The 27,093-nt window shown below is 33.4% G+C and overlaps 3 protein-coding genes and 1 long non-coding RNA gene across 4 annotated transcripts; 2 read left to right on the top strand and 2 right to left on the bottom strand.

The window, feature by feature from the left end:
* Positions 1-1,120: 1,120 nt before the first annotated feature.
* On the top strand, positions 1,121-4,450 carry LOC140062515 (juvenile hormone acid O-methyltransferase-like). The gene is made up of 4 exons (XM_072108770.1): positions 1,121-1,362; positions 3,093-3,418; positions 3,729-3,867; positions 4,254-4,450. The coding sequence occupies exons 1-4, from the start codon at positions 1,191-1,193 to the stop codon at positions 4,418-4,420; spliced, it is 804 nt and encodes a 267-aa protein (XP_071964871.1). The 5' UTR covers positions 1,121-1,190; the 3' UTR covers positions 4,421-4,450.
* Positions 4,451-4,572: 122 nt separating this feature from the next.
* LOC140062516 (uncharacterized) lies at positions 4,573-7,161 on the bottom strand. Its single transcript, XR_011847488.1, has 3 exons — positions 7,040-7,161; positions 6,380-6,541; positions 4,573-5,325 (listed from the first exon to the last, which is right to left on the bottom strand). It is a non-coding gene; the product is annotated as an uncharacterized lncRNA (long non-coding RNA).
* Positions 7,162-7,642: 481 nt separating this feature from the next.
* On the bottom strand, positions 7,643-13,033 carry LOC140063050 (meiotic recombination protein SPO11-like). Its single transcript, XM_072109480.1, has 12 exons — positions 12,870-13,033; positions 12,162-12,275; positions 11,998-12,086; positions 11,629-11,695; positions 11,041-11,149; positions 10,757-10,843; positions 10,610-10,646; positions 10,180-10,289; positions 9,477-9,576; positions 9,009-9,046; positions 8,474-8,662; positions 7,643-7,940 (listed from the first exon to the last, which is right to left on the bottom strand). The coding sequence occupies exons 1-12, from the start codon at positions 13,031-13,033 to the stop codon at positions 7,821-7,823; spliced, it is 1,224 nt and encodes a 407-aa protein (XP_071965581.1). The 3' UTR covers positions 7,643-7,820.
* An 8,535-nt stretch (positions 13,034-21,568) lies between these two features.
* LOC140062306 (juvenile hormone acid O-methyltransferase-like) lies at positions 21,569-25,271 on the top strand. The gene is made up of 4 exons (XM_072108462.1): positions 21,569-21,810; positions 23,530-23,855; positions 24,166-24,304; positions 24,691-25,271. The coding sequence occupies exons 1-4, from the start codon at positions 21,639-21,641 to the stop codon at positions 24,855-24,857; spliced, it is 804 nt and encodes a 267-aa protein (XP_071964563.1). The 5' UTR covers positions 21,569-21,638; the 3' UTR covers positions 24,858-25,271.
* The last annotated feature ends 1,822 nt before the right edge of the window (positions 25,272-27,093 follow it).

The following is a 27,093-nucleotide window of genomic DNA, read 5'->3' as shown; positions in this document are numbered from 1 at the left end:
TTCGACGTTCACATAGCACAGGCACATTACATTGATCCATTGCTTTGTCGTAACTGAGCTCTGGGAACGTGATTCTAAGCGCCCTACGTTGGATACTTTCCAGTTAGTCAGACTGAAATTTAGTTAAGCACATTCCCCAAACGGGGACGGCGTATTCTAGAACAGCCTGATAACACAAAAATAGCATAAGGCTTGTGCGTCTAGACCAGACCGGCGCAATTGTTTAAGAAAATAATAACCGTGCGTTTGATTTAGCTATCAAAGAATCAATATGGGGTTGCCATGATAAATTGTCACATTTAATTATTCCTAGTACATGTCCCTACGTACTTGAACTCGTTTTATATTTATAGAAAAATGTTCATGACGTTAATAATTCTTATTACCAAAACATTTAATTATCACTTTAGTAAATCTTTGTTTCTTATATTATAAAATCATTTCTATTGTACCCTGACACATACAATTATTATCATTTAGGCCTAATGCAATTAATTTATTTTATTTGCAACAAAAATACATTTTAATTTTTACCGTATTGTATTTTTTGTACTCCGAAATATCGGTATCATTTACGTAATTCTTTGTTTCTTATTTTATCAGGCCAAACCTACAAAATACGTGTTCGTATTTTATTTTTATGGCCCGTTTTTTGTTTTTTCATTATTGATTAATTAATTAAGTGCTAAGTTTGTTGTTTGTCCGTGTCGGTGTTTTCCTGTGTAAAAACAAAAAACCAAAACACAATGAAATCGATAATCCTGTATTATACTGTCGTGTCTCATTGTTTGTCTTATCTCTGTCTTGGTCTTAGCTCTAGAAACACCCATCAGTAGAGGGCGACATTAAAAAAAATTTATACAAATTTATTTTCGGTATTTAGATTATATTATTTGTTTTCGGTTGTTTTTGGTTGTTTTCGGTTATTTTCGGTAATTATACTGACCGTTTATGGTTGTTTTCGGTTATTTTCCGTTCTTTGCGGTAATTAAACTGACCGGAAATTGTCTGTGGCCGAAGAAGTTGATCTAATCTATAGCGCCACGTGGCGGCGCTATAGTATCTTTGGTTATATCAAAGAATATATTCTTTGGTTATTATATCAAAGAATATATATCACTCTTTTGTTATATTTAATAAAACAGTTTGCAACCAGAGTACGACGAGTGTTTACATTTAAAGTTTGCACCATGAATAGTAAATTGTCTGCCATGTACTCAAAATGCCGTCGGGTGCAAGCAATCGGTATCAATAAGTACACTTCCAAATTCGATTTTTCAAAAGATGACAGAGTTTTAGATGTTGGTTGCGGTTCAGGAAACTTTACTTCGGATATAGCTCGTAACGTGTCGTCAGTAGTTGGTATGTATTAGACGGGTGCAGGTCAAGTCGGCCCTAAACCGACTCGGCCAAAGTCAAGTCGGCCCCACGTCAAGTCGGCCCCAAATCAACTTGGCCTCAAGTCAACTCGGCCTCAAGTCAACTCGGCCTCAAACTAATCGGTCAACTCGGCCACAATAAAGTATGGAACGCAAAAAGTGCTTAATATTATTATGATTCTTACTATCCACGCTTTAAAAAAATGAAGAAATAAAAAAAATAATATAATTAAATAATATCATATAAAAAAATGAACTCATTGCCGATATGAATATAAGTACCCGCGTGTTACAAAAACACGTGCAGGTACCGCATTTTAGTAAATCGAAGACGGAGGCCTACGTTCCATAGAAAAAATGATCGTACATATCTTTTTTGTCCATGATTTGCGTTTAAAAAAAAGGGGAATCCCCCGGTCAGTGAAAACACGTAGCAGTTGTAGATATCAAAAAAGCTGCCAAAGGCGCAGGGAGGCGCAGCTACGAATTGTTTTCAATTGTGCAATTTGAAATTTTATTAAACGTAAATAAAGGAAAGTTGGTGAAATCATTCCTATTTTTTATGCTAAATATATTATTGTCTAAATATTAATATTCATTAAAAGTCAGAATTATTTATAGTTAAAAAATTGTGAAGAAATATTATTTTATCAATCCCCTTCATTTGCACTTTTTGCGTTCCATATTTTAACGGGGCCGAGTTGACCGATTACTTTTTGGCCGAGTTGACGTGAGGCCGAGTTGATTTGAAGCCGAGTTGACTTGGGGCCGAGTTGACTTGGGGCCGACTTGACTTGGGGCCGACTTGACTTTGGCCGAGACGGTTTAGGGCCGACTTGGATCGAAATCGTATTAGACGGGTCACAGTGCATTTCGGCCGCCAATCATTTCGGCCGCCGATTATGGAACGACCAAATTCATGAAACTCCAAAAAGGACAAAATATGGCATGATCATTTCGGCCGCCAGGTATGGTTTGCCAAATTGAAATAGCCAGAAATAACTGTACATACAGTATTATTACAGTGAAAAAAATATTAAATAACTTTAAAATACCAACGCCACAGAGAACCATGGTCATTTAAACCAGAGATCAGTTGTGCAGTTGGGCTAAATACATTTTGTTTTTGCTGTAAATTTAAAGTTATATTACGGTATTAAATGTTTATTTTTTTTATTTATTTTACAGGTCCCAAAGATGCGTGTGCTTTGTAAAAATGTGTTTCTTTATGAATATAGACCTAATAAATGCAAAACATACAAATAAAAGTGTTTTTGACTGGCACATAAAAAAAAATTCAGCATCACCTCCTTATTATTAAAACAATATTATTAATAATTCACTGTAGTGATGGCAATGTGCACGCCATAAATATCGCTGCTGTTTCTGGAATTAAAGACCGCTGATTCGGCTTAATAATTTTAAAACACATGGTGTGTCATACATATTCAAGAATAATTACAATTCTGGCGGCCGAAATGAACAATACATATTTTGTCCTTTTTGGCGTTTCATGAATTTGGCAATTCCATAACCGGCGACCGAAATAACTGGCGGCCGAAATGATCAGACACCTGTATTAGACGGGTCACTCTAGGCCTAGGCCCGTTTCATCCTGGCTTTTGCCACTCGACCCTTGCCACCTGAATTTGTGCCACCCATCAACCTTCATTTATAGTTTAATTATTTCATTTAATATATTAATTAATTAAGGCATCGATTACTCCGACGATATGATTGATTATGCAAAACAACATCACCAATTAAGCAATGTGAAGTATGCTGTCTGTGACGCTCAGGATTTTGGAACAAATCTCTCAAAATGGAAACAAAATCAGTTTAATAAAGTCACATCAATGTACGTCTTGCACTGGGTGAAAGATAAGAAAAAGACTATCCAAAATATACAACAATGTATGAAACAAGGCGGAGAATTATTTATTTTAGTTGTTGGTCCAATCTTCCTATTTGGTGGAACTGGAGAAAATGAGCTTCCGTCTTATCTTAAGAACCACTCAAAGTGGAATCGTTTTCTTAAGGTCAGTTTACATTTTATCATATTTCTTATAGTGTTATTATAGGCGTCACATTTTTTTATTAAAACGTTCAACGCGAAATATACTACAGATATATGTCTGAAAAATATAATAATTGATAGGTAACGTCAGCTACTACAGTTATAAATGTTGCGTGGGCTCAGCAGATAATTGACGTGGATCTTGCAATGGTTAGATTGCTGTCTTAAGGTGCGTTAGTCCAGGGAAGAGTTTATTTATTATTTATTTATTAAAGCACTGTTTACGCATAACACACTCAAATGTTTAATCAGTACAATTTCTGTTTGTTCAGGATTACGAAGGCGGTATAAAAAATGACTTAAACTCGGATGGTTGGTGTAGTCTTTTAGAAACTGAAGGATTCTTATTGGTCAGCAAAGAAGTCATAGATCCCTCCATGTTTATCATAGAAAATGATTATGAACTTGATGGTAAGTAAGAGATTATCTCGGCAATTAATCAATAATTTCCATTTCTATAGCGCCATTCCAACGATCATTCCCCATGGCACTGTGGAATTAGATGTTACATTATTTTCATCTCATGCTTTTTCCCCAAGAGTCACGTCATGTCAGTGCTGCCCATTCTAACACTCTCTGCCCTATCCACGGACAGTGGATGTGTGAACCAGGGTAACCCTCATCTAGAAAGATGTAGGCTCACTGTTCTTTAAAGTGTGCACGAATAGTTTGTGTAAACTGGACCTACGATTCGTAGTCCTTATAGCGTCAATGACGATTTTTCCGCCGACATCACGGCAAAACTTTTATCATATACTGTTGATTTAGCAGAAGCACTGAACAAAATTCTTTTTAAGGTTATGTTCGCACTATGTCTGGACAATTAACTCGAATACCCGATGATCTTCAAGATGAATTTGTTAAAGATGCGATGGATTGGTGTAAACGAGAACTACCAGTAAATAGTGATGGCATTATGTATTCTGATTGTGAATGTTACTTCCTTCATGCTAAGAAAATGTGATTGAATTAAATTGGAATGTCCTCCCTGAAGCTCCGAAATTCAGATAGGTTAGGTAGTTTGATAAAAACTTGCACATGCTCATTACTCATTTATATATATAGCTAGTTAATAAATTAACATATTTTCATTTGATATTTTTCATTTTAGCTCGTTTGTTGAACCATAGGGAAATATCGCCATGATTCACACTAAAAAGTTTTTTTTTTTATTGTAATTGTCACTACTTTTTTACAATTTACTAGACCTACTGTATGATTCGTAGTTTTTTCCCAAAATGTTCTACAACACCTTAAATTTCCGGTAAACGGAAGTAGTGTTCTGATTGGTCTGTTGATATAAAGTTTGCAGTACACAACTGAAAAAAAGAACTGTTGAGTTTCTCGACATTCTCACTTCTGAGGACGATCAATGCATATTGATTAAAACGTCGCGAAACTCAACAGTTATTTTCAGAACAAATATAATTTGGTGTACTGCAAATTTTATATCAACAAACTTTACTATGAAACAAACAAGGGGAAATACAATACATGTTGTAACACTATGGTCAATCTCTTCAGACGATAATTTTTCTGCTAAAATTTTTCTTTTCAATTTTTTCTTTCTTTTTTCGTATTTATATGGTGTTGGATTTTTTGTAATATCACACATTTGTGTAAAAAAATAACTGTTGATTAAACATGTTGTACTGTACAGTCTGGTGAATAAATAAAGTATATACACTTATTGAGAGAAATTTCTATTAAGGTGACACTGTGTTGTGTTCCAAAGGTGTCACTTTGTTGAGTTCCAAAGGTGTCCCTATAATACGGGTACTACTGTATAAAACAAAACTAACCCATCGTTGCTAAGGTCAGATAGTACAAAATCGATCCAGATTGGTTAAGCAGGAATGGAACTAAATACTGAAAAAAAGGAGAAAATATCTAGTATCAATGAATGATTACAGTGTAAGTATTTGAATATTGGATGTGTAAACAAATAAATAGCCAAGCAGAATTAGACCTTCCTGTCAAATAAATTGCAAGATTGAGTTTGTTTCCATTTTTTATTCTATTCTAATTGGCTATACTGTTCGTTATGAAACAATATGCCATAATATATTATTTCTTATAAAAAAAAAACCAAAACAGCTAATTTGCATATTATGCAAATTAGGTGAAGTATGGTTTGAAACTTGCATCCTATTTTTGATAATAGAGAGAGGTTTCGCAATCTTACGAATACGATAACGAAAACGGATACGTCACGCACACGTATTCGTTTTCGTAAGCCATAAAAAAATCTGTTTCGCATGGTAAAGAAATATTGAGGCGCGTCCAAAATATGACTCCGGTAAATTTGAGCGAAGCGCAGGTACGTGTAGCTTGGTGCTTGGTTGCCTAGGCCTAGCGTAACATCAAATCGAGTGAGGAATTTAAAAACTGCTATTTAATAAATATATAATTATATTATAATCATGAATCATTCCTAATTCAAATGCAAAATGTGCAAAATAGATCAAAAACTATACTCGTTTTGTAGTTACGAATATGACTGGTGATATTCGTCAACACGAATACGCTTTACGAATATGAAATGGGGATCAGCTCAAAAGTTTCACAAATGTGTGACGTATCCGTTTTCGTTATCGTATTCGTAAGGTTGCGAAACCTCCCTATTATTTTCTTCAGAATTACAGTACTAACTAAAATTAAAATATCAATAAATTAAACAAATTTTGTAATTTGTTTGACAGAAGCCCTTTTTTATTTAATTTCCTAAATTTGAAAGCTGATAATGGTTTGACATATTTGTGGTTTATTGTGTGAAACTTTTTCTAATTAGCAGTTACAGCAATTTGTTAGTAAATAATATTATTTTACTCAACGGTTTGCATGCCTTGTTGAAATAAATCTGAAATCTAATATTGTTTATTTAATATCGATAACATTAACAAAAATACCAAATGTATCTCACCTTCCAATTAAGGAACAGAAATTTCAATTCGGCAAGGAATTGTCGTACAGCGGTTCGTTCAGATATCTTTTCAATTCCAGCACCTCCTTTCTTGATAAATGGATTTGTTCCACCCCATAACACAGCAACAAATGTTAACCAAATAATTTCATACATTTTAAACTGAAAGTAGTAGAGAAGAAATAGTAGAAAAAGGATCAATAAATAACTGACACCAAGAAGTATTAATTATAACGCCCCAATTAACTGGTTTGGTTATTCAAAATGCTAATGGCACATATGGCCTTCCATATCATTTGTATTTTACATTCAATCGCTCCATCTTCTAAATCCCTTTTTGTTACTTTCTTTTTGGCCCTATTATCGTGTATTTAGGTTAATTTGTACATCATTAGTTATTTTCTAACATAGTTTACCTATGCTGTTAAAAGGAATTGAAACGCATCAACATTTTGATAATCATTCTCCCTCTAGGCTCTAGGCCTAAACAATTTAAGCTTCTAGGCCTATATGCTGTATTATTCGTTGTCACAGTTCGGTGTTAATAAGCCTGGTCGTTTCGCTCTTACTGTTTGTGAACACGCCAGACACTAATATTAATACAGTAATTATTAATTAATTATGAAGAAAGTTTTTAACAAAATAAAATAAAGAACTCACTCAGGTGGTAATCACATTCTGCATGGTAGGCAAAGAATATTCTTTGGTATAAAGTGCTTGGGTCTTTCGCGAAAACAACTCGACTCGAGTCGCGCTCTTGATTCGAGTCGCGCTCTTGATTCAAAACGATTGCTTTTATGGAACGCATTAATCGCATTTAAAAGAAAATGAACAGATTAATATTATTTTACAAAGTAAACAAGAATATTTCTTACAAAAAACGCTGCTCACTTATTGTTATTGCTAAGGTCAAGTCTGGGGGTCACTTCATCACACCTAGATACTTCAAGTATCCTATTACAAACAAAAACTTCAATGGACTGTTTTGATAATAATTCAATGATTATCTGACAGCGAATTATATCATGGGACTCATAAATACCAGAATGCTTTAGGGATTTGTCGTTAGACTCTTTTCTCAGCCGTTTTTGGATTCAACAGGTGGTACCAATAAATTATAGTGGAGTTTCCATTTTAACAAAAATGTCAAAGTGTAGTACTATAAAGCTGCTTGATTTCATCTAATGAATGAGTCATCTCGTGTGACGTAGCGGGCTAGAGCAGCAGCGTGAAAATACACAGAAAACAAACATGATATGTGGTAAAATACAGTGATTATCACTTTCTTTATTCCAATGCTTTCTTTTTAATTAAACCTCAACTGCATATTGTACAACAAAGATTTATTAAAAGTAAAACAACCAAAATCAACAAAAATGTTTGAAATTTGATTGCAATTATTTTGGTCAACTGTATGTCTTCATAGGAAAAGCAAAAATAGTTATATCCATCCTCCATGTTGAATTTTATTTGGAATGTAAACATCGGTCAGGAAATTGTTTGAGATGGCGGTGAGTGTCTGTATTTCGGCTTTATAACCACTTGTAAGTAGAATCTGGATCTAAAATAACAAACCAAAAAAAAGGGAAAAAGTATTAATATACTTCGAATTAAACTAAATACAATCAACTCTCCCAATATCCAACCTCTCTAAAAACCGGAAACTCTCCTAAAAATCAGACCTTTTCATGAGGTCCAAAAGGTCCCAAAATCATTTTACCATTAGAAACACACATTTTGAATACCAGACGTTATAGAAAACCGTACATAAAATGCTAGTTCAAAAGTGTCCGGTATTGGGAGGATTGAGTGTATAATATAACACTACAGGTAAACATCGCCACATCTAAATATGGATAAATTGATAATAAATTATTCTTAAAGATTTAAAAGACAAAAACCATTGTACAAGTATTTTTTGCTTTATATTACATTTTTTTGTGAGAAAAAAAAAATATTTTTAGGGGGATAATATATTTTTAAATAAACTATGCAAATAACTATGTAGAAATGAACATGTACATAGATATTTTATTTCCAAACAAACTAACTACTAAAATATTATTGTTTACAATGTGATTGTATAAATCTTACCTCTTTCATCCACGTTGGTATTTGTTTGTAATAAGGCCTTTTTATAAGTTCTCCTGCCTTATCCATATCAGCCTTTGTAAGAGGTATAAGGCTTTCTTTGCGTATTTGAAGGTGTTTGATGTCTGAAGGTAGAACTCCTAACCATCGTATACTTGGGACAGTCAGGTTGTGAGAATCAAATGAGTATGACTATAATGAAATGAAAGAAAGTCTTGCAAGAGACACCAAGACTAAAACGTGTAAAGGTCTGTCTACATTATCAAACTTTATGTGAAAAACAAATGTAATGTGCCCATATGGATGTCATATCACAATATTTGGGCATATCACTACCATATTTTTCACACTTCTTTTGTAAAACTAATTCGATAGTGTACAGAGCATAAAAGTTAAATAGGGGACAGTCAGGTTTTGAGAATCAAACGAGTATGCCTGTACTGAAATAAAAGACAGTTTTGCAAAAGAGATCAATACTATGAAGTAGTGTATAGTGTAATAGTGTATACAAGTTACAGGGGCACCAATAGTAGCCTACCTTTGATCCAAATTTGTAAACACAAAGTATTTCAATACCTGAAAGTCAAGTGATAATTACATATTAATTACCTATATATTTTGTCAATTATATTGTAGCCTAATATTTTATAAAACAAAACATTCTATATTTATAGAAAGTAGACCTATTTAAAGATGTTTACAATGCAGTCATCAGTGACTTTATTGCTTTCATCCTCTTTGTTGCTGCCATTATTATGATAAATGGTTGTCAGTAAAGTTTGTAAATTATAATATAGGTAATTGATAAATTGAGATTAAAGCTCTGTCTACACTATCAAACTTTATGTGACAAAAAAATGTGATGTGGCCATATATGGACATGATGATGTCATATTTGGGCATATCACACTTTTTTTGTCAAACCAGTTTGATAGTTGTAGACAGAGCTTTAGATTTAAATATGAAATATGGCATATGGTCAATTTGAAGACATTTTTGTACACACCATGTGGATCCGCATCAACTAAACCAAAGATTGGAATATGAAAGCAATCCCATAATTTACGCACCATCATTCTTGTGTTGATGTCTGGAAAACCTTTACCCTGGTGACAAAATGGTATTTATTCATTTTAAAGATGTATTGTCCCCCAAAAACATAAAAAGTAAAGATTAATTAAATCAGACTTTGAATATGTTATTTTGTAGTTTTAATAAAGTTAATCACTTCCTAAGAAAAAAAAACACAACAAAATAATGTTTTCACTTATAAAATGACATAATAAATGGTAAAATTCAACCAAAAATCCATTGGCTGGCAGCCAATTTGACTATTTTTTATTTTAAATTCCAGTTTTTCAGGTATATCATTTTTTTTTTTGATCTAATTTTGGGTCAATGTGGATAATTATTATGTGAAATTAAAATGGCATATTCAACAAAAAAATGTTAAATAATTATTATTATTTTTTCAGGGGGACAATACATCTTTAAGTGACGGAAATATGTATACAGTATATACTATGTGGAGAACATAATACAGGTGAAATACACATACAATATTCAGATTACCAACTTGATTTTAAGCTCTGTGTCAAACAATATATAATGCTTAAAATATCTCTGTTGCGGGCCTGATGTTAACATTAAAATAGGCCTGCATAAAAACATATAGAAACCACATAGACACCACAATTACAGATTCTTACTGTGATAATGATACAGTTCTTAATTCTCTTCAGTAAACCATCATCCAACAACTTCTGGAATGTTGCATCCTTCTCAACGATTAAAACAAATTTTGCTTCAGAACGAATATCTTGGCAACATTTAGTGATAATAAAAATAGAAACATTGGCTTACCATTTATATTAGAAAACATTTCTCATCCACATAAGTGATGGTGATATATTCAAGATTAGGGCATTCAGTAAGCCAGTTTGGCAGCCAATCATATTGTAAAAATTGAAAGATTGAGGATTCTCTATGCAACCAGTTTGGCAGCCCCGTTTTGGATACAGTAATAAGATTTTACTTTGGCAGCTTCATCATGGATGGTGACATTTGCCAGATTTCTGTGCTCTCAGCCAGTTTTGCACGTCTAGACACTTTTCAGTGATAACAAACAATAAAGGATACTTGTAAGACCTTCAACGTGTGATGGAACCAAAATACCCTGACAAAAAAAATAAATAACTAAACTTTTTTATTTTCTAACCAACTTGAATGCTCTATATGCTATTGATATATGTATATTCGTTTAAAATGAATATTTACACACTTAACTGTTGTAGTGGTTGAGCAATCTACACAATTACCATCCATTTCAATAAAACTAAGATCACCAGCTAGACATCCTTTGGACGTTGCCAACTAAAAATAAGAATTATAAATTGATTAATTAAAAAGTTGATATTAAATTGTAAAGTTGTAAAAAAAAAAAAAGATAAACTTAATGTAATGTCCTATCGTTTTAATTGTTTTTTTTTTATTTTAAAAAATCTGCCTATGAATTAGTGTAGACAGAGCCTTAAACAAAATTATTCATATGAATAAAAATTGAAAATTACCAAATGTAGATGATGTCGAGGAACAGACAACATACAAGCTATGTTGTCAGCTAGCTCATCTACCACTGATTGGCTACCAAACAATTGAGGATCTCTGTAATAAATGTCTCTATCAAATGATAAATACAGTTAAATGATAATGATGGTAACATGTACAATGTTCTGATGATTGTGGTATTGGTTGAATAGGAATGCACAAGCCTCTGATTCAAATATTGAATCACACATCATGATCATTAATAATTTAAAAAAAAAAAAATTCAGGAAAAACTCGAACATTTTATAATTATAATACTAATTATATCTTAGATAATTGGGTGATAATAATTGAAAATGTTTAAGATACATTTTTGTGTAATTGCAGTGGCAGAAACAATGTTGATACAAAGTTTGCGGTACACCACGTATATTAGTTCTGAAAACAACTGTTGAGTTTCTCGACGTTTCGATCAATATGCTTTGATCGTCCACAGGAGTGAGAATAAAGAATGCTATTTCCATATTTCTTGACAATACATACATTTTCTATATTAAAACACTGACCAACTCATTATTATTAAAAAATTTCATTCATCTTAAAAAACATACCGTTTAGTTGAGAATGTGTTGCTTTGGACTAGTTTATAGCATTCAGACATCAGGCTTAGCATCAGAGCTTAATAAAGAAATACAAAACATCAACTAAATCTCACCATAATAAAACCAGTTCTACACAGAATTCTTTATTGTATTTTATGGCAGAACGTTGTCATAATACTAACAGTCAAGTAATCAATGTGGTATGTCATAACCTTAGTATCTATTTGATGCTTCAATCTCAAGTTTTGTCTACACTATCAAACTAGTTTGACAAAACAATTTGCCGAAATATGGTAGTGATATGACATCATCATATTTATATAGTGTATGGGGAAATCACATTTTTTTGTCACATAAAGTTTGATAGTGTCGCCTTACCAAATCTTGTAGTTGAATTGATTGAGTCAAACCGGAGTTCTGAAACACTTTTGTCCTTATCTAACTTGAGTCCAACATCAGCTGAAAAACTAATGCATAATAATCAAATATTATTGTGTTAAATAAATTTTATTATTTGCTAGCTCATTTTTCCATGTACTTACCTTACATTTTGCCAACTTGTTCTACTATCAAATGCAACTGCAGGTGCTTTGTTCTGTTGTAAACGTTCAATGATCCTTTCTATATTGTCTTCTAATTTTCTCAGCACATCATTCCTAATTAAATTAACAATATTATACATTTTTTTAAAAGAAAGAAAATTAAACAGTTTCATTATTATTGTTAATTGTTACAACTAGGCCTACGCCCACTAGGCCTATGCCTACTAAGGCTAGCCTAGCTAGGCATATAGAGAGTAAGCCTAGGCCCACATAGATACTTAGTAACACTAACAAATAATAATATATAATAGGCCTAGGTCCTAGGCCTATATGCCGTTCACATTACCACGGTCATTTTTTGATCAAAAATAAGTAGCCTAGGCCTAGGCTAGGCCAAGTTAGTACGCCTAGAAGGCCCCCTCTAGGCCTACTAGAGGCTAGTCTAGGCCTAGAGGCTAGTATCAGATAACCGTAGTAGCTAGCCTATACCCTATATAGAATAGGCTAGGCTCTATAGAATAGGCCCCTAGCTAGTAGGCCTATATAGGCCTAGGCCTCTGATCATACCTAGCCTAGCCCTAGCTACTAGCTAGCTAGGCCTATATAGGATAGGATAGGCCTAACTAGCCTAGCCCTAACTACTACTAGCTAGGCGCGCCTACTCTATCTAGAGGGTAGGCTAGTCTAGGCCTATACTTAAGTACTTACCTGTAACGTAAAGAAGACTCCGTTTTAACTGAAATAGCTACCTGTTCTTTGTTTTCATTACTTAAAACATGTATGCGTTCATAGATAATAATTTCTTTTTGAAGTTTATCTATATTATGCCACAAATCACAATGTGTTGAACATAAATCTGGTTCGTTCGCCATTTTACGATTTGCTGCTGAGCTAGCTGCGCTGAACGGGTAAAAAGTTTACGATAATTTGAACTATAGAGGGCGCATATTTCCTACTCGCTACCTCGCGAGTGTTCAGCCCGCCAACTAATCCCATTTTATACAGTAACATAAATAAATATTTCTACCTATTATTCATTGTTACATATTGTGATTAATGACCGGAACGCCACCACGTTACGTCGCTTTAAAAGGAGCTATTGAATCGTTTCAATGGACTTCTGTCGTGGATGAATTTATAACAATCATTCATGGTAAATATTGGCTTAAGATTAAACCCAAGGCTCAGTAGCAATGTTGTGGGGGCTACGAAAAGTGCTGCACCATGAATAGTAAATTATCTGCCATGTACTCAAAATGTCGCCGACTTCAAGCACTTTCAATCGATATGTTAACTTCCAAATTCGATTTCTCAAAGGACGACAGAGTTTTAGATGTTGGTTGCGGTTCAGGAAACTTTACTTCGGATATAGCTCGTAACGTGTCGTTAGTAGTTGGTATATAGATCTATTTTCTTCTTTGTACAAAACTTGTTGTACTCGTTTTTATTAAAAATCTTTCTTAGGCCTATACATTATTTTGTATCAAATATCTTAATCATAAAATAATAATATTAAAATAAGAACATTGAACAAACGACAGTGTATTCGAAAATATCCTGTAAGGCAAACCAATTGTAGGGGCTTCTGAGAAAAAAAACCCACAACGTGACATTGAAAAAAGTAGGCTTACTTATTTAGTGGCTGTTTTGTTAACTTCTTTCTGTTTTGTTGAAGTGAATAGTATCTTTATTCTAGTATAAAATGACCTTCTCTATTGCTTTTTCAACGCACTCTTTATTTTGGTAGTGCGTGGGCTGAAATAATCTGCTTTGAATTGTATATTGCATCAGCCTTTGTTAAAAAGACACGCAGATGAGTTTAGTTATTGTTAAATGATGAGCGAAGCCCACTATTCTTGGTTTAATAATTACACTGGTGCCTTACACTGTGATCAACAATAATTCGTTTATCCAGTCTCCGGACTCACATATTATTATTAATTGATAGGGCCTAAATGTCCATATATCCTGTGTCCCCCATTCTAAAATTTCAATGACCAATCCATGCAAATGATGCTACTCCATAAACATTACAATTACAATAAGTATTTTAAATTTATTTTATCCTTATTGTAGCCCTATTTAATTTATTTTAGGTATCGATGTCTCCGACGATATGATTGATTATGCAAAACAGCATCACCAATTGAACAATGTGGAGTATGTTGTCTGTGATGCGCAGGATTTTGGAACGAATCTCTCAAAATGGAAACAAAGCCAATTTAATAAAGTCACATCAATGTACGTCTTGCAGTGGGTGAAAGATAAGAAAAAGACTATCCAAAATATACAACAATGTATGAAAGGAGGCGGAGAATTATTTATTTTAGTTGTTGGTCCAATGTGCAGATTGTGTGGAACTAAAAAAAATGAGCTTCCGTCTTATCTTAAGAACCACCCAAAGTGGAATCGTTTTCTTAAGGTGAGTTTATATTATTTCATCAGTCTTATCAAATGGTTATGGTATGATGAAAGCAGGCCTACTCAAAACGTAATTTGCTAATTTTTGTCTTAACTTTTTATTTGAAGTCAACTCATTATTTGTAAGAATGATCATCACACTTCTCCAATATCTTCTGTTATCTTTTATTTTCAAAATGATTCGTCAATTACAGGATGGGAACATATACTTTGTAAACCAAGTCCCACCAGGAAATTAGCTACTCCCTGGTTCCACCATAGACAGTGGCTTTGGAATTGTGACATTTGAACCAATGGGGCCCCTGGGATTACTAAGCAAGCATGTGAACCACCAAGCCACATTCAGTTGCACCATTGATAAAAGGTCCTCTATCTAGCATGATACATCTCACCTACTCACCGACAATAACCACACGTTATGGATTTATTGGGAGGGGTCCGTGTATTCGTAAAGACTGGCTCTGTTCCTTCAATTAACTTAAACAATCATAGTTCTTCCCATACTCAGGATTACGAAGGTGGTTTGAAAAATGACTTGGACTTGGATGGTTGGTGTAGTCTTTTGGAAACTGAAGGATTCTCATTGGTCAGCAAAGAAGTTATAGACCCAACCATCTTTATCATAGCAAATGATTATGAACTTGATGGTAAGTAATGTGCAGTGTAATGTAAGATTTAATTTAATTGGTTACAGCAACTAAAAAAACTTTTCTTTCTTTTAAGGTTATGTTCGCACTCTCTCGGGACAATTGGCCCGAATACCGGATAATCTTCAAGATGAAATTGTTAAAGATGCGATGGATTGGTGTAAACGGGAACTACCAGTAAATAGTGATGGTATTATGTATTCTGATTGTGAATGTTATTTCCTTCATGCTAAGAAAATGTAATAACGTAACAAAATGACAAAGAAGGCAACAATATCTATTACAATGTTACGGCGGTCAATAGGTTATACTTATATAAACAATGATTTATTTCTTCTTCTTCTTCTTCTTCTTCTTCTTCGTATTTGGAGCCAACTTCATATGTGAAGACTCTGCTCCTCCAACTCTGTTTTGCTAGCTCTACATTATTTGGTTGTGTATTATTGTTCTATTTAGTTATTCTTTTACAGAGAGAAACTGACTCCCTTATTTATTTATAATTATTATTATTATTATTATCAATTATCATTATTATTATTATTTTTTTTATTTTTTTTTATTTTTCCCCTTACTTCTCCTTTCACTTTTCTTTCTCTCTTTTCTTCCCTTTCCCTTATCTCTTTTTTTAAGTTTTACTTATATAAATATATATACATGTTAGTATGAATATATATAATTATTTGATCTATCCTATCTAATATATAATTGTATTGTATTCAGACACCTTGTAAAGAGTAAAATAGAGTAAACTGTACCCAACATTAAACACTATGGAAGTCTACCGTCCGTGCCAACCGCTATCACTTTACTGGGCCGCTACCTAGGAGGCAGAATAAAGTAGCTGGATACCCATTTACCCCGCCTCAGCCATCCAGTTGCCCAGCGAGCTGTCACCAAGACAGAGACCCCCAGAGAGTAAGTTGTGACAAGGGGTACCCTATTTAATTAAGTTTGGATAATATGGGTTTTGAATTCCAGAATAGAAGTACAATTTACAACCTTATCTGGTAGATGATTCCAGTCGATGGCAGTGCCGATTCAGCAAATGTTCCAAATTGTAATGATATGAAAAAGGTAAAAGAATGTACTGTAGATTGAGGTCTAGACTGTCTTATTATACTCCGTGAAATAGAAAAAGATAATTACAAAAAGAAAGAACGAAAGAAAAAAAGAACGAAAGAAAAAAGGGAAAACAAGAACGAAAGAAAAAAAGAAAGAAAGAAAGAAAATGTAGATTTAGGTCTAGTAGACTATCTTTCTGTTAAATCTATCTGTTAAATAGAACCTTAAATATAATATTTTTTAAATCACGTCAGATAATTACAAAAAAGAAAGAACGAAATAAAGAACGAAAGAAAAAAGAATAAAAAAGAACGAAAGAAAAAAAGAATAAAAAAGAACGAAAGAAAAAAAGAAAAAAAAAAGGAAAAAAGGGGAAAAAAAAAGAAAAAGAACGAAAGAAAAAAGAATAAAAATGAACAAAAGAAAGAAGGAACGAAAGAAAAAAGGAAAAAAGGGGAAAAAAAGAAAAAAGAACGAAAGAAAAAAAGAACAAAAAAAAAGAAAAATAAGAAAAACAAGAAAAAAGAAACAAAAAGAAAGAAAGAAAGAAAGACGATTTGAAAATTTGAAACCTCTTAATCTTGTTTGCCTAATAAAGCTATACTTCATAAACATTATTTATCTTGTAATTTTTCGACATTTATTATGTAAATTCAATTCGTTTTTGATCGCTTTGTAAATAATAATAATACCGGAAATGATCCACTTTCACTAAAAGACCGTATTTAAAAATAAGTTTAGGCCTAAGTGTTTTATTTTGTCTTTTTTATTCATTCATTCAATCTTATATTTCAGAATCTCTGGTCCACACAGAAAGTAAAATTACATATTATAAATGAATTAAAAATAAACAACTGACTAATTACTACTACTATTTTTGTTTTGTTTGTTTTTGTTAGGTGTTAGGTGAATAACTTTATCAAAACTAGGCCTACAGTAATGGAAATTTGATTTTATCAATCTTTATTTTTCATGTTTGTGGGACATGTGTTATTTCATCATTCATAGTAGAGATTGGCCTACTTTGTTGTTGCTCAGTTTTCTGATTTTCAAATTTTTAATTTGTTTGTTTGATTTTTTATTGAGATTGTTGGTTTTATCTCTTTTTAAGTTTTGTATTTGTTTCTATTTGGCACATATTTTGCTCACGTTGTATGTTTTTCCTTTAGGATGCACCTCCCACGTAGATGCGTGCCACTAGTAGTGTTACAAAAGTATAATTTCCAACTCAATATTAACATTACAGTGCCATTATCATTATTATTAATTCTTCCCACTAAAAAGGAAAAAAAAGTTTATAAGTTTTAGAGGGCGTAACTCCGTTCATCAATCATTATACGGTACTGTATCATAATAATACATATAATAGGGTTATATTCAAAGATCGTATAGCGCCGGCATTAGACTTGCCCCAAGTCTGTATTGTTTTTTTAAAAATTTATTTGTTTTTATTTCGACCGCGAAAATACAGACTTGTGAAACACGTATAGAAATCGATTTGCAGACCGCAAACATCCGATAAGAATGACGTAGGTTATCATACCGTATTTGGCTATATGGGGCGGGCGGTATGTAAATATGGATTTCGAATCAACCAATGATCATTTTGTTTCAAAATGAAAAAGATCGAGTAGGCCAACGTACAGTGCTGAATGTACGATCGAGACTGTTAAAATATGAAATCGTGTTGCCAAGTTGTTTTGTTTATTAATTGTTTAGTCCTTAGCCTATGCCTCCTTCGTAGGTCCTACTCAACGCGCACGTATGACCTGCCAAATAAAACGCCAATAAGGTAGGCCTACATAATACCACCACCGGCACACAACAGGATTCACACACAACAGGGCTACACCACTACACAGAACAGGACAGGTCTGGGTGGGAATTAAATCAAATTATCTCCGCGTAATATTAAATCAGGGAGATGTAAATTACATCTCCCTGATTAAATGATCCATATAAAATCCTTTCTAGCCTTCAGAAACTTTCATCAATGTACCAAAAGTACATATTGTCTAAACGTAACATAGCGCATGCGCTTGAAATTCTGAAATATGAATATTAAAACAGTGTATGAGTGAGTAGCCAATCGCATGCAGCTGAAACTAGTCAACCGGATAATCTATGCACCAAGAATTCTTGGTGTCAAACCACGTGACATTTGCGTGTTTCCCCAGACGGAGTATCCAAACTCAAGTAATACACGTATGAAACGCCATATGTGCAAAAATATTTATATTTTTACTAATATTAAGAAAAAACTCCGTCTGGAGCCCAGACTACGCCGGCATGGCCATATGACCGTTTCGGCCACAACAGATTTCTATGGCGCGCCATTCACGCATATATTAGACCGTGCTATTGTTTTTGCTATTAATTATCCCATCGCATGCTTTGTTGTACTGTATTTTCACGCTGCTGCTCTAGCCCGCTACGTCACACGAGATGACTCATTCATTAGATGAAATCAAGCAGCTTTATAGTACTACACTTTGACATTTTTGTTAAAATGGAAACTCCACTATAATTTATTGGTACCACCTGTTGAATCCAAAAACGGCTGGGAAAAGAGTCTAACGACAAATCCCAAAGCATTCTGGTATTTATGAGTCCCATGATATTACTATAATTCGCTGTCAGATAATCATTGAATTATTATCAAAACAGTCCATTGAAGTTTTTGTTTGTAATAGGATACTTGAAGTATCTAGGCGTGATGAAGTGACCCCCAGACTTGACCTTAGCAATAACAATAAGCGAGCAGCGTTTTTTGTAAGAAATATTCTTGTTATGACTATCACTATTACATTACAGTGCTATCATTCTTAACTTTATTCTACTACAATTTGCATTTATTTAGTCTGCTGGACGAAAAAGTTAGAGATTATTCCATAGTCGATCCAAGGAATTGTTAGCGATACTTCGTCGTGATAGTCGTTGGCACGTCTTGGCGAAAAACGAATTCAACTGTCAGTGACACAGTTAAATACCCTCTTAGTACAGTATTAATAGTTCAGCTATGAAAGAATAAATGCTAAGAAAAGAGAAGAAATTTAATTAAAACGTTTTTCCTTCTATTGCTTAGGTGGCCTAAGGAACAAAGAGGAATATCATGAACTCACACATCAATACAAGCAGAATCAAGCAAAAAAAAAAATTTAATAAAACTTTGTCGTCTTCTTCTTGATTGGTTTTTAATACAAGGAGTAATTCAATGTTTTATCATGGAGCTCAAGTGTCTTAAGAACACATGTGCATAAATAAAACGAGCATATCAGACCCAACATAAAAATATTAATTGAGTAATTGCGGTGATATGCAATTGAAAGAGTCATTTAACATATTTTCACATGCACAGAATAAATGTACATATCATATCAATATACAAACAAAATGAGTAATAATTCAGATAAAAATGCGAGTCAATTGAAAATTGGACACTAACTCACGAACTAACGAAAAATAAACACATTTTTTTTCGGGTCGGCGAAATTGCCCAAATTTTAAGCCAAAACATGGGTCTGTAGTTCGGTGCACCTGTTCATTAATTCGGCGCAACAACTTCAATTCCTCTTCCTATTTCAAGTTCATTTTATTAGGTAAAATTGTACACGCAAAGACAACGCACGCATTTCTATTAACATTTCGGCCTATTTCCCAGTGTTTAATTTACATCTTACAACATATATGTACGTATATACTTCTTCAATTGTTTCTTCCGACAAAATACATCGTATTCTTAAACCACTTTATTCTTCCGTTTCTTATTCCTACAAAATTATATTTATATGTACCTCGACATATTAAAATTAGTACCTGATAACCTGATAAAATACTTTTATTGCAACTTTTGGGTTGAATTATACAAAAATATACTTATACTTAAATGAAAATATATCCTATCCATCAACAATAACAATCAAAATACACAAACCATCGAAGAACAGACAAAACAGAAGTCAGGGATATGCCTACCACTTTTGAAAGAGACCAAAGTTTACAATGAAATGTTTTGATCGTTCCGTTTTTACTTTTGGAATGCAAAATTCTTTAACTTGTCTTAAATTGTATCTAGATTTAGGCGCTTTAGGCAGAAGGTGATGTAGTCTATGGGAAGGGTTTTTAAGTTTCTGATAGAAATCCTTGCACAGTCTAGTTCGACGTTCACATAGCACAGGCACATTACATTGATCCATTGCTTTGTCGTAACTGAGCTCTGGGAACGTGATTCTAAGCGCCCTACGTTGGATACTTTCCAGTTGGTCAGACTGAAATTTAGTTAAGCACATTCCCCAAACGGGGACGGCGTATTCTAGAACAGCCTGATAACACAACAATAGAAATAGCATAAGGCTTGTGCGTCTAGACCAGACCGGCGCAATTGTTTAAGAAAATAATAACCGTGAGTTTGATTTAGCTATCAAAGAATCAATATGGGGGTTGCCATAATAAATTGTCACATATAATTATTCCTAGTACATATCCCTACGTACTTGAATTCGTTTTATATTTATAGAAAAATGTTCATGACGTTAATTTAATTATTACCGAACATTTAATTATCACTTTAGTAAATCTTTGTTTCTTATATTATAAAATCATTTCTATTGTACCCCGACACATACAATTATTATCATTTAGGCCTAATGCAATTAATTTATTTTATTTGCAACAAAAATACATTTTAATTTTTACCGTATTGTATTTTTTGTACTCCGAAATATCGGTATCATTTACGTAATTCTTTGTTTCTTATTTTATCAGGCCAAACCTACAAAATACGTGTTCGTATTTTATTTTTATGGCCCGTTTTTTGTTTTTTCATTATTGATTAATTAATAAAGTGCTAAGTTTGTTGTTTGTCCGTGTCGGTGTTTTCCTGTGTAAAAACAAAAAACCAAAACGCAATGAAATCGATAATCCTGTATTATACTGTCGTGTCTCATTGTTTGTCTTATCTCTGTCTTGGTCTTAGCTCTAGAAACACCCATCAGTAGAGGGCGACATTAAAAAAAATGTATACAAATTTATTTTCGGTATTTAGATTATATTATTTGTTTTCGGTTGTTTTGGTTGTTTTCGGTTATTTTCGGTAATTATACTGACCGTTTATGGTTGTTTTCGGTTATTTTCCGTTCTTTGCGGTAATTAAACTGACCGGAAATTGTCTGTGGCCGAAGTTGATCTAATCTATAGCGCCACGTGGCGGCGCTATAGTATCTTTGGTTATATCAAAGAATATATTCTTTGGTTATTATATCAAAGAATATATATCACTCTTTTGTTATATTTAATAAAACAGTTTGCAACCAGAGTACGACGAGTGTTTACATTTAAAGTTTGCACCATGAATAGTAAATTGTCTGCCATGTACTCAAAATGCCGTCGGGTGCAAGCAATCGGTATCAATAAGTACACTTCCAAATTCGATTTTTCAAAAGATGACAGAGTTTTAGATGTTGGTTGCGGTTCAGGAAACTTTACTTCGGATATAGCTCGTAACGTGTCGTCAGTAGTTGGTATGTACCGTATTAGACGGGTGCAGGTCAAGTCGGCCCTAAACCGACTCGGCCAAAGTCAAGTCGGCCCCACGTCAAGTCGGCCCCAAATCAACTTGGCCTCAAGTCAACTCGGCCTCGCGTCAACTCGGCCAAAAACTAATCAGTCAACTCGGCCACAATAAAGTATGGAACGCAAAAAGTGCTTAATATTATTATGATTCTTACTATCCACGCTTTAAAAAAATGAAGAAATAAAAAAAATAATATAATTAAATAATATCATATAAAAAAATGAACTCATTGCCGATATGAATATAAGTACCCGCGTGTTACAAAAACACGTGCAGGTACCGCATTTTAGTAAATCGAAGACGGAGGCCTACGTTCCATAGAAAAAATGATCGTACATATCTTTTTTGTCCATGATTTGCGTTTTGAAAAAAGGGGAATCCCCCGGTCAGTGAAAACACGTAGCAGTTGTAGATATCAAAAAAGCTGCCAAAGGCGCAGGGAGGCGCAGCTACGAATTGTTTTCAATTGTGCAATTTGAAATTTTATTAAACGTAAATAAAGGAAAGTTGGTGAAATCATTCCTATTTTTTTTGCTAAATATATTATTGTCTAAATATTAATATTCATTAAAAGTCAGAATTATTTATAGTTAAAAAATTGTGAAGAAATATTATTTTATCAATCCCCTTCATTTGCACTTTTTGCGTTCCATATTTTAACGGGGCCGAGTTGACCGATTACTTTTTGGCCGAGTTGACGTGAGGCCGAGTTGACGTGAGGCCGAGTTGACTTGAGGCCGAGTTGACTTGGGGCCGAGTTGACTTGGGGCCGACTTGACTTTGGCCGAGACGGTTTAGGGCCGACTTGGATCGAAATCGTATTAGACGGGTCACAGTGCATTTCGGCCGCCGATTATGGAACGACCAAATTCATGAAACTCCAAAAAGGACAAAATATGGCATGATCATTTCGGCCGCCAGGTATGGTTCGCCAAATTGAAATAGCCAGAAATAACTGTACATACAGTATTATTACAGTGAAAAAAATATTAAATAACTTTAAAATACCAACGCCACAGAGAACCATGGTCATTTAAACCAGAGATCAGTTGTGCAATTGGGCTAAATACATTTTGTTTTTGCTGTAAATTTAAAGTTATATTACGGTATTAAATGTTTATTTTTTTTATTTATTTTACAGGTCCCAAAGATCCGTGTGCTTTGTAAAAATGTGTTTCTTTATGAATATAGACCTAATAAATGCAAAACATACAAATAAAAGTGTTTTTGACTGGCACATAAAAAAAAATTCAGCATCACCTCCTTATTATTAAAACAATATTATTAATAATTCACTGTAGTGATGGCAATGTGCACGCCATAAATATCGCTGCTGTTTCTGGAATTAAAGACCGCTGATTCGGCTTAATAATTTTAAAACACATGGTGTGTCATACATATTCAAGAATAATTACAATTCTGGCGGCCGAAATGAACAATACATATTTTGTCCTTTTTGGCGTTTCATGAATTTGGCAATTCCATAACCGGCGACCGAAATAACTGGCGGCCGAAATGATCAGACACCTGTATTAGACAGGTCACCCTAGGCCTAGGCCCGTTTCATCCTGGCTTTTGCCACTCGACCCTTGCCACCTGAATTTGTGCCACCCATCAACCTTCATTTATAGTTTAATTATTTCATTTAATATATTAATTAATTAAGGCATCGATTACTCCGACGATATGATTGATTATGCAAAACAACATCACCAATTAAGCAATGTGAAGTATGCTGTCTGTGACGCTCAGGATTTTGGAACAAATCTCTCAAAATGGAAACAAAATCAGTTTAATAAAGTCACATCAATGTACGTCTTGCACTGGGTGAAAGATAAGAAAAAGACTATCCAAAATATACAACAATGTATGAAACAAGGCGGAGAATTATTTATTTTAGTTGTTGGTCCAATCTTCCTATTTGGTGGAACTGGAGAAAATGAGCTTCCGTCTTATCTTAAGAACCACTCAAAGTGGAATCGTTTTCTTAAGGTCAGTTTACATTTTATCATATTTCTTATAGTGTTATTATAGGCATCACATTTTATTATTAAAACGTTCAACGCGAAATATACTACAGATATATGTCTGAAAAATATAATAATTGATAGGTAACGTCAGCTACTACAGTTATAAATGTTGCGTGGGCTCAGCAGATAATTGACGTGGATCTTGCAATGGTTAGATTGCTGTCTTAAGGTGCGTTAGTCCAGGGAAGAGTTTATTTATTATTTATTTATTAAAGCACTGTTTACGCATAACACACTCAAATGTTTAATCAGTACAATTTCTGTTTGTTCAGGATTACGAAGGCGGTATAAAAAATGACTTAAACTCGGATGGTTGGTGTAGTCTTTTAGAAACTGAAGGATTCTTATTGGTCAGCAAAGAAGTCATAGATCCCTCCATGTTTATCATAGAAAATGATTATGAACTTGATGGTAAGTAAGAGATTATCTCGGCAATTAATCAATAATTTCCATTTCTATAGCGCCATTCCAACGATCATTCCCCATGGCACTGTGGAATTAGATGTTACATTATTTTCATCTCATGCTTTTTCCCCAAGAGTCACGTCATGTCAGTGCTGCCCATTCTAACACTCTCTGCCCTATCCACGGACAGTGGATGTGTGAACCAGGGTAACCCTCATCTAGAAAGATGTAGGCTCACTGTTCTTTAAAGTGTGCACGAATAGTTTGTGTAAACTGGACCTACGATTCGTAGTCCTTATAGCGTCAATGACGATTTTTCCGCCGACATCACGGCAAAACTTTTATCATATACTGTTGATTTAGCAGAAGCACTGAACAAAATTCTTTTTAAGGTTATGTTCGCACTATGTCTGGACAATTAACTCGAATACCCGATGATCTTCAAGATGAATTTGTTAAAGATGCGATGGATTGGTGTAAACGAGAACTACCAGTAAATAGTGATGGCATTATGTATTCTGATTGTGAATGTTACTTCCTTCATGCTAAGAAAATGTGATTGAATTAAATTGGAATGTCCTCCCTGAAGCTCCGAAATTTGCAAATTCAGATAGGTTAGGTAGTTTGATAAAAACTTGCACATGCTCATTACTCATTTATATATATAGCTAGTTAATAAATTAACATATTTTCATTTGATATTTTTCATTTTAGCTCGTTTGTTGAACCATGGGGAAATATCGCCATGATTCACACTAAAAAGTTTTTTTTTTTTATTGTAATTGTCACTACTTTTTTACAATTTACTAGACCTACTGTATGATTCGTAGTTTTTTCCCAAAATGTTCTACAACACCTTAAATTTCCGGTAAACGGAAGTAGTGTTCTGATTGGTCTGTTGATATAAAGTTTGGAGTACACAACTGAAAAAAAGAACTGTTGAGTTTCTCGACATTCTCACTTCTGAGGACAATCAATGCATATTGATTAAAACGTCGCGAAACTCAACAGTTATTTTCAGAACAAATATAATGTGGTGTACCGCAAATTTTATATCAACAAACTTTACCATGAAACAAACAAGGGGAAATACAATACATGTTGTATTTTATGGTCAATCTCTTCAGATGATTTTCTTTTCAATTTTTTCTTTCTTTTTTCGTATTTATATGGTGTTGGATTTTTTGTAATATCACAAATTTTTGTAAAAAAATCAATGTTGATTAAACATGTTGTACTGTACAGTCTGGTGAATAAATAAAGTATATATATATACACTTATTGAGAGAAATTTCTATTAAGGTGACACTGTGTTGAGTTCAAAAGGTGTCACTTTGTTGAGTTCCAAAGGTGTCCCTATAATAAGTGTACTACTGTATAAAACAAAACTAACCCATCGTTGCTAAGGTCAGATAGTACAAAATCGATCCAGATTGGTTAAGCAGGAATGGAACTAAATACTGAAAAAAAGGAGAAAAATATCTATCAATGAATGATTACAGTGTAAGTAATATTGGTTGTGTAAACAAATAAATAGCCAAGCAGAATTAGACCTTTCTGTCAAATAAATTGCAAGATCGAGTTAGTTTCCTTTTTTTATTCTACTCTAATTGGCTATACTGTTCGTTATGAAACAATATGCCATAATATATTATTTCTTATATAAAAAAAAAAACAGCTAATTTGCATATTATGCAAATTAGGTGAAGTCTGGTTTGAAACTTGCATCCTATTTTTGATATTATGTTATTCAGAATTACAGTACTAACTAAAATTAAAATATTAACAAATTAAACAAATTTTGTAATTTGTTTGACAGAAGCCCTTTTTCATTTAATTTCCTGAAATTGAAAGCTCATAATGGTTTGAAATATTTGTGGTTTATTTTGTGAAAGTTTTTCTAATTAGCAGTTACAGCAATTGTTAGTAAATAATATTATTTTACTCAACGGTTTGCATGCCTTTCTCTAAAGAAAATCCTTGTTGAAATAAATCTGAAATCTAATATTGTTTATTTAATATCGATAACATTAACAAAAATAGCAAATGTATCTCACCTTCCAATTAAGGAACAGAAATTTCAATTCGGCAAGGAATTGTCGTACAGCGGTTCGTTCAGATATCTTTTCAATTCCAGCACCTCCTTTCTTGATAAATGGATTTGTTCCACCCCATAACACAGCAACAAATGTTAACCAAATAATTTCATACATTTTAAACTGAAAGTAGTAGAGAAGAAATAGTAGAAAAAGGATCAATAAATAACTGACACCAAGAAGTATTAATTATAACGCCCCAATTAACTGGGTTGGTTATTCAAAATGCTAATGGCACATATGGCCTTCCATATCATTTGTATTTTACATTCAATCGCTCCATCTTCTAAATCCCTTTTTGTTATTTTCTTTTTGGCCCTATTATCGTGTATTTAGGTTAATTTGTACATCATTAGTTATTTTCTAACATAGTTTACCTATGCTGTTAAAAAGAATTGAAACGCATCAACATTTTGATAATCATTCTCCCTCTAGGCTCTAGGCCTAAACAATTTCAGCTTCTATATGCTGTATTATTCGTTGTCACCCTTCGGTTTAATAAGCCTGGTCGTTTCGCTCTTACTGTTTGTGAACACGCCAGACACTAAATATATATTAATAAAGTGATAGGGATTAGGCCTATTCGTATCTTACACAGAGATAGTGGTTATTAATTAATTATGAAGAAAGTTTTTAACAAAATAAAATAAAGAACTCACTCAGGTGGTAATCACATTCTGCATGGTAGGCAAAGAATAT

Source organism: Antedon mediterranea, chromosome 11, assembly GCF_964355755.1.
Source record: "Antedon mediterranea chromosome 11, ecAntMedi1.1, whole genome shotgun sequence".
In the NCBI taxonomy this organism is placed as follows: domain Eukaryota; kingdom Metazoa; phylum Echinodermata; class Crinoidea; order Comatulida; family Antedonidae; genus Antedon; species Antedon mediterranea.
The sequence above is the reverse complement of the archived record's forward strand: the minus strand, read 5'-3'. Positions and strand labels throughout refer to the sequence as shown.

Bases quoted from the DNA above. Each gene is read 5' to 3' on its own strand.
- LOC140063050 (XM_072109480.1), bottom strand. From the start codon at position 13,033: ATGGCGAACGAACCAGATTTATGTTCAACACATTGTGATTTGTGGCAT. The intron at 9,577-10,179 runs GTAAGAATCTGT...TTTTGTCACCAG, and splicing joins AGAACTGTATCATTATCACA to GGTAAAGGTTTTCCAGACAT. The intron at 9,047-9,476 runs GTGTGTACAAAA...CTTGACTTTCAG, and splicing joins AGTTGATGCGGATCCACATG to GTATTGAAATACTTTGTGTT.
- LOC140062306 (XM_072108462.1), top strand. From the start codon at position 21,639: ATGAATAGTAAATTGTCTGCCATGTACTCAAAATGCCGTCGGGTGCAA. The intron at 21,811-23,529 runs GTATGTACCGTA...TAATTAATTAAG, and splicing joins TAACGTGTCGTCAGTAGTTG to GCATCGATTACTCCGACGAT. The intron at 23,856-24,165 runs GTCAGTTTACAT...CTGTTTGTTCAG, and splicing joins AGTGGAATCGTTTTCTTAAG to GATTACGAAGGCGGTATAAA.
- LOC140062515 (XM_072108770.1), top strand. From the start codon at position 1,191: ATGAATAGTAAATTGTCTGCCATGTACTCAAAATGCCGTCGGGTGCAA. The intron at 3,419-3,728 runs GTCAGTTTACAT...CTGTTTGTTCAG, and splicing joins AGTGGAATCGTTTTCTTAAG to GATTACGAAGGCGGTATAAA. The intron at 3,868-4,253 runs GTAAGTAAGAGA...ATTCTTTTTAAG, and splicing joins AAATGATTATGAACTTGATG to GTTATGTTCGCACTATGTCT.